The 7,839-nt window shown below is 42.6% G+C and overlaps 1 protein-coding gene across 1 annotated transcript; it reads left to right on the top strand.

The window, feature by feature from the left end:
- Window positions 1-1,152: 1,152 nt before the first annotated feature.
- LOC138928444 (uncharacterized) lies at window positions 1,153-3,267 on the top strand. Its single transcript, XM_070285519.1, has 2 exons — window positions 1,153-2,273; window positions 2,748-3,267. The coding sequence occupies exons 1-2, from the start codon at window positions 1,153-1,155 to the stop codon at window positions 3,265-3,267; spliced, it is 1,641 nt and encodes a 546-aa protein (XP_070141620.1).
- The last annotated feature ends 4,572 nt before the right edge of the window (window positions 3,268-7,839 follow it).

The following is a 7,839-nucleotide window of genomic DNA, read 5'->3' as shown; positions in this document are numbered from 1 at the left end:
GCTTGATAGCCCTCGAGCATTCACAAATTTCCACGGAAAATTGGGACTGCCTTCTAATTTTTCTAATCTCCTCCAAGTTGCCGAAGGTCACTCTCTCGTTATGGGAGCAGTCCTTGACCAATAAGTCCGCGATCCCAGCCTGGGAAGAAATGAATTCCTTTCTCGAGGAGAGATATCGGACGTTAGAAGCAATTGAGGATGTCCGACCTAATTCTTCCAGCACACAGCATTCAAGGGAGCCCCGAAGTGCACAACCAAGGAGGGTAAATACCTTCGAGACACAAGTCGGGCCACGCGCACGATTTTGTGATCTCTGCTCCAGAGAGCCTCATCCAGTTCGGCTTTGTCCGCGGTTTTTGCAGATGACTCAACCACAAAGAGCATCATACATTAAACAAAAGAGACTGTGCCTTAATTGCTTTGCAAGGGGACATAATCTTCGTGAATGCCCGAGCAGGCATAGTTGCTTCACATGCAGGGGACGGCATAATACGCTCTTGCACAAAGATACTCCGTCTAACGCTGTTAGCACAGCGCCGACTCACCCTCCAGAGCAGCCAATCTCAAACACGTCAGTTCATTTCGCCTCCAACCAACAAGGAGTACTTCTAGGTACGGCCATAGTTCATGTGTGCCACCGAGGAGAGAATTTTCCAGCACGTGCCCTGATATTCAGGCTCCGAAGGCACTTTCATTTCTGAGAGGCTTGCCAACCGGATTAAACTTCCATTTCAAGCCGTAACAACAAGAGTCACAGGGCTCAACCAAGCCAATTCCGGTGTCTCACAAAAAATGTGTCATTTCCAGATGGGCACTCCGGCCAAACCTATGCTCAAGATCGACACGACGGCGTTTGTGCTGCCGAACCTGGCCGGCAATCTTCCGACAAGCACAATTGACCGAAACATTCTTGATAGGCTGCCAAATATGCCATTGGCAGATCCGTCGTTTTTCCAGCCGTCTCAAATAGACCTTCTTCTAGGTGCGGATATTCTTCCGTCTGTCCTGCTATCGGGCTGGAGGCCAAACGTATGTGGGTCCTTATTAGCGCAAGAGACCATATTCGGGTGGATTTTGACCGGCCCATTGTCTTCAACCACTAGTAGGGTTTCGTCTTTCACCACACAAATATCCATAGAGTCCGAAGCAACCATGGAAACACTTCTCACAAAATTTTGGGAGGTGGAGGACCTTCCATGTAGACTGGTAAAGGAGACGGACAAGTTGTGTGAAGACTTTTTCGTCCGAACAACTACCAGATCCTGCGACGGGAAATATATAGTATCCCTGCCCTTCAAAGATTCAGAGCACATTGACTTGGGGCATTCCAGGAGTTCCGCACTCGCACAGTTTCTGAGGAATGAGACTCGCTTGAAGAAGGAGCCCGCTCTCAAAAACACTTATGACTCAGTGATCCAAGAATATATCGATCTTGGACATATGAAGCCGGTGCCTCCGAATACCGACAAGATAAATTTCTATCTCCCCCATCATGCAGTATTTAAGCCCGAAAGTGCGACCACGAAAGTTCGCGTAGTTTTCAACGCATCCAGTCCTTCTTCCAATGGGAACAGCCTTAATGACATTCTGTATCCAGGGCCAGTACTGCAGTCCGATCTCACTCTTCAAATCCTGAAGTGGCGGACGTTTAAATTCGTTTTCAATGCCGACATCACCAAGATGTATCGGCAAATTCTCCTAAACCAAGAGCACACTCCGTTTCAGAGAATTCTCTTTCGAAATGGACAAGGGGATATATCCGACTTCGAGCTTCAGACGGTCACGTTTGGAGTAAATTGTGCCCCTTTCCTGGCCCTACGAACACTGCAACTATTGTCCGACGATGTCAACGCCCAATATCCACGGGCGTCGCATATAATTTCAAACTATATGTATGTCGACGATGTGCTAGCAGGAGCCCATACAGAAGCTGAAGCTATTTTAGCCATTCAGGAGCTGCGAGCAGCTCTGACCTCAGCTGGATTCCCTCTCCGCAAGTGGACATCGAATGAACGTGCACTCCTTAAAGCACTTCCTAAAGAGCATCTACTTTCAACTGATTTTCTTGATCTCGAAGAGGTCAGCACCACTAAGACATTGGGAGTACGGTGGAACGCTACGACGGATGAGTTCTATTTTGTCCCAACAGAGGTCACCATACAGGCAAACTATTCGAAACGCGACGTCCTATCCCAAATCGCGAAATTGTTCGATCCAGCTGGGTGTTTCTCCCCATTTGTGGTTCAGGCCAAAATCCTGATGCAGGATATCTGGTTAGTCAGCGTCGAATGGGATGAGTTTCTTGCTGCAGAACTACTACATCGCTGGCATGATTTCCTTCGGAGCTACAGTTTTCTCCACCAAGTTCGCATCCGGCGTTGGGTACATTTTCAACCGGGTGTACAAGTCCATATTCATGGTTTCTGCGATGCTTCCCAAAAGGCTTATGGCGCAGCGATTTACATTCGCATCCAGCGTGATGGAATCATTTCATCAAATCTTCTAACGTCAAAGACCAAAGTCGCTCCGGTAAAAACCGTCTCTCTCCCGCGTCTAGAACTGTGTGAAGCCGTCCTTCTGGCAGACTTGTGGACTGCACTTCTGCCTCAGATTCTCTTCGGTCGTATAGAATCTTTTCTATGGACTGATTCCACTATTGTGCTGGCATGGTTGAACAAGCCACCATGTCAGTGGACAACCTTCGTCGCAAATAGAGTCACTGAAATAGCTCAAAATACTGATGCCAGCCAGTGGTCTCACGGGCGTTCCGAGCACAACCCAGCAGATCTAGCCAGTCGTGGAGTAGCGGCTGAAGAGCTGGCTACCAGTGAGCTGTGGTGGCATGGGCCTTCCTGGCTAACTCAGCCACAAGACTCCTGGCCTGCACCTTACGAACCAGTTTCCGACATCGACATCGAGAAGCGACCCATTCGTTGCCATTTAGCATGTCCGGAGCAGGACATGCTTGAGCGGTTCTCCAAGCTCGACGAGGCACTACGATTTTTCGGCTATGTTCAGCGCTTCATCCAGCGCTCGCAAAAACGACCTATTCCAGGCGAGCTGCAGCTTTCCAATACAGAGATTTCCACAGCTGAGCGACTCCTAATTTTCATGACCCAACGCAGATACTTTGCGCTGGAATATGCCTGCCTGAGCCAAAAGCGGCCAATTCCAGCATCCAGTTCTATTAAGAACATAAAGCCTTTCCTTGATCCTCACGGCCTCATCAGGGCGTGTGGTCGGGTGACGGCCTCCGAAGTCCTCTAATATGATGAACGGCATCCGATCTTTCTTCCATACAACTGTCAGTTGGCGCGTCTCCTTGTATCCTTTACGCATCGCATATCCTTGCACGGCGGTAATCAGCTAATGGTACGCCTGATCCGCTCAAAATTCTGGATACCAAGGGTCAAGAACTTAGTCAAGTCTGTAATTTTCTCCTGCAAAATATGTGTGATCCACAAAAAGAAGTTGCAGACCCAACTCATGGGCGAATTACCAAAAGAAAGAACGTCCTTTTCGCGGCCTTTTACGTACACGGGCATGGATTATGCCGGACCGTTTGATATAAAGAACTACACCGGGAGAGCCTGCCTGATTACCAAGGGCTATGTGCTGGTGTTTGTATGTTTCTCCACGAAGGCCATCCATTTAGAGCCTACTTCGGACCTCACAACAGAGAAATTTCTCGCAGCATTCGCCCGATTCGTTTCGCGGAGAGGGTGCCCTCGACAAGTTCAGTCGGACAATGGGAAGACCTTTGTTGGTGCAGCCGCAGTGCTGTCGCGTGAATTTCTGCAAGCTGTCAAGGAGTCCGTGACGAATGCTTATAGTCACCAGGAACTCCTGTGGCAATTCATACCACCAGGAGCCCCGCACATGGGAGGATTATGGGAAGCTGGAGTTAAAAGCTTCAAGACGCTGTTTTATAAATCCACAGCCACTCGATAGTATACGTTCGAAGAACTTTCTACATTGCTGGCCAAGATTGAGGCCTGTCTTAATTCGCGTCCACTCGCCCCGATGTCCGAAGACCCCACAGACTTGTTGGCACTCACGCCAGGTCATTTTCTCGTAGGTGGACCCCTTCTCGCCACCGTCGAACCTGAAATTAAGGGTGCGTCCACTTCTATTATCAACCGGTGGCAGCACCTTAAGGCCCTTCATCAGCAATTCCGCCTGAGATGGAAGGAAGAGTACCTCAAGGAGCTCCACAAGCGAACAAAGTGGCAAGTCCCCACAAGAAATCTCGAGGTGGGCGAGATGGTTATAATCAAGGACGATAATCTGCCGTCCAATGAGTGGCGGCTCGGCAGGATTGACTCCGTGTTTCCCGGACCCGATGGTCATGTCCGAGTAGTGTTCGTACTGCTCGGGGAATCGTTAAGCGCCCTGTCGCAAAAGTCGTATTGCTTCCGGGGGCGACCTCCGAAAAATCTCAATAACTAGCCGTATCCTCACTCCGTAGTTTGCTTCTTTCGCTAGTTTTAAGTCATATTTTCGACTCCATACTAATTCTTTTTTTGTATCCTACTCCAGATTATAAACAATGTTCCCACGTCTACGTAGCGCCGTCGAAATGGAGAGCAGACGTACACGAGGTATAAATTCCTACCGTTGCCGAGTTTGCCACGGAGTCCACCCTCTACGGAAGTGCCGCAGATTCTTGCGGCTGAGCATCGAAAAGAGGCTCCGCGCGGTCCTCGCGAATCGCTATTGCGCCAACTGCTTGGCTCACGAGCATTCGGATGGAGCGTGCCGCCGTGGCGATCGGTGTAAGATCTGCAGCGGAGAGCACCACACACTGCTGCATATGCAGCAGCAGCCGCTGTATTTACGCCGTTCGCGTCAGTTGACGCCGCCCTCTCGTCGCGCTCAAGCTTTTCACCACCACGTGTCGGCCTCTCTTCACCACGCGGCGGCCTCACCTCGGCGCTCTGCGGCCTTTCCTCAACGCTCTTCGGCGGCCTCTCAACTCTCTTCGTCAGCCTCTCCATGGCATTCGTCAGCCTCTCCACGGCATTCGTCGGCCTCTCCACGAACCGCGGCATTCGCCACGCAGGGAGTTCCGACAGGGCCTTCACTGGCCACTTTGCTTCAGCGACACAGCGTGAACCTCCTCCCGACCGCTCTGGTGCGGATTGACACCGGGACGCGAGTGTTCGACACAGCAGCGCTCATCGACCAATGCACGCCTATGAGCTGCATTGACGCGTCGCTGGCAACTTCTTTGCGACTTGCGACGACAGCTGTGGGTGCTGAACAGATCTGTTCAGCCACCGTCGGCTCGAAAACGAACGCCCATGTCCGGCTCGATCTCGTTTTCAAAGTGGAGCCTCACGTGCGCGTCCGCACTCCGATCCGACAGTTGGATGAGACTGTGCGGTCCTATTTCAAGGACATCACCTTGGCTGATGAACGATTCTACCTTCCGGCTACGATCTCCGTCATCCTGGGCGCGGATGTGTACCCCAAAGTTATGCAGCCTGGGTTCCTGAAAGTGCAGGATGGATTGCCGGTGGCCCAAAGCACCGTATTTGGATGGGTCCTGTCCGGGGCCTGTCACACGCCGTAATGAGGAGCAGACTTTATTGCAACCCATAGTGATTGCAAGGGGGGCGGAATGTTCAGGTCAGGAGCTTTCGCTTCCCCCCGCGCGACTCCGAAGCGCTCCTGCTTCCTCAAAGCTCCTCAGCGCGCTCTCACTCCTTAGCGCGCTCTCGCTCTCAGCTTGCGCTCTTGCGCAGCTTGCTCTCTCGCTCTTCTAGCGGAGGCTTTCGACTCTGGGCGATCGGCGGTTCTAATCTCTCACTCCAACTTGTACATTTTAATTCCTATATTGAACTCCAATAAAGCGGACCAAGTCCACGATTCTATTCTGAAAATAACCACGCCCCCCCGGCCTACTACTATTTCTCTTCGTTCGGTGGTGACTTTTCGCTATTTCTACGGTGTTTTCGGTGACTGCGGCGCGGGAGTGATTTATTTAATAATTCGTGTGCTGATCTGGAAATTGAAGGAAGTTTCCCCCCCCCAGCCGAACAATAAAAATAAAAATAAAAATAAAAATAAAAATAAAAATAAAAATAAAAATAAAAATAAAAATAAAAATAAAAATAAAAATAAAAATAAAAATAAAAATAAAAATAAAAATAAAAATAAAAATAAAAATAAAAATAAAAATAAAAATAAAAATAAAAATAAAAATAAAAATAAAAATAAAAATAAAAATAAAAATAAAAATAAAAATAAAAATAAAAATAAAAATAAAAATAAAAATAAAAATAAAAATAAAAATAAAAATAAAAATAAAAATAAAAATAAAAATAAAAATAAAAATAAAAATAAAAATAAAAATAAAAATAAAAATAAAAATAAAAATAAAAATAAAAATAAAAATAAAAATAAAAATAAAAATAAAAATAAAAATAAAAATAAAAATAAAAATAAAAATAAAAATAAAAATAAAAATAAAAATAAAAATAAAAATAAAAATAAAAATAAAAATAAAAATAAAAATAAAAATAAAAATAAAAATAAAAATAAAAATAAAAATAAAAATAAAAATAAAAATAAAAATAAAAATAAAAATAAAAATAAAAATAAAAATAAAAATAAAAATAAAAATAAAAATAAAAATAAAAATAAAAATAAATATAAAAATAAAAATAAAAATAAAAATAAAAATAAAAATAAAAATAAAAATAATAATAAAAATAAAAAATAAAAATAAAAATAAAAATAAAAATAAAAATAAAAATAAAAATAAAAATAAAAATAAAAATAAAAATAAAAATAAAAATAAAAATAAAAATAATAATAATAATAAAAATAAAAATAAAAATAAAAATAAAAATAAAAATAAATATAAAAATAAAAATAAAATAAAAATAACTAAAAATAATAATATAAATAAATAAATATAAATAAAAATAAAAATAAAAATAAAATAAAAATAACTAAAAAAAAAAATAACTAAAAATAATAATATAAAATAAAATAAATAAATAATTAGTTCATATAATAATTAATGTACTAGGTATTAAGTAGAAATCCTGTCTAATTTTAACTCAAGTGACCAGGGCATTAATAACACAGGTACACAGCCAAAAATTTCCACGAACCATTTCAAGTTTTCCATGATATTTGGGTGCTCCTGAGTAAAAGTCCCATACAAAATTGTTTTCCATCACCTACAGGTTTCGCGGTATACCTAAGAATACAAAAAACCTATGTTTGCCGACATTTTGAATAACGTGGCCTATATAATTGGACTTACCTTTATTATTTTTGGTAGGACCTACTCTCAATACATCACGGCACTACTAAAAAATAGTCCCAATCGTGGACCATTGTCCATGTCTTTGGAATTCGACGCCAAAGTTGAAACTCCCAAAATTTTCAACATTTCTGTTATGAAAAAACAATTCTGAGAATTAAATCTTCCATGGGACTAATTTTAAATTTTCATTGAATCTATTGCTCATTGTATTCTTTAATTTCGGTTTAAAGCGTTTTCATGAGGACATTTTATTGGATTTATTAAACAAATAAAACCGATTTTTTGGTTTTATTATCTACTACTATTTGCTGTCAAATTTCAAATAAGTCAAGGCAACCTATAAAATAGTAGTAGATTAGTTTCTTTTTATATATAATATACATTTTTTCTTTTTGACTAAACTTAAATATGTAAGGGTTATCGCTGGGTACTAAGCTGTCTTAAAAATGTTATGTTCGGAAGACCTTTTTATTTAATATACAACTAAATGTATATTATATATAAAAAGAAACAAATCTACTACTATTTTATAGGTTGCCTTGACTTATTTGAAATTT

Source organism: Drosophila kikkawai, chromosome 3L (assembly GCF_030179895.1).
Source record: "Drosophila kikkawai strain 14028-0561.14 chromosome 3L, DkikHiC1v2, whole genome shotgun sequence".
Taxonomy (NCBI): Eukaryota; Metazoa; Arthropoda; class Insecta; order Diptera; family Drosophilidae; genus Drosophila; species Drosophila kikkawai.
The sequence above is the reverse complement of the archived record's forward strand: the minus strand, read 5'-3'. Positions and strand labels throughout refer to the sequence as shown.

Bases quoted from the DNA above. Each gene is read 5' to 3' on its own strand.
- LOC138928444 (XM_070285519.1), top strand. From the start codon at position 1,153: ATGGAAACACTTCTCACAAAATTTTGGGAGGTGGAGGACCTTCCATGT. The intron at 2,274-2,747 runs GTTAGTCAGCGT...TACTGATGCCAG, and splicing joins ATCCTGATGCAGGATATCTG to CCAGTGGTCTCACGGGCGTT.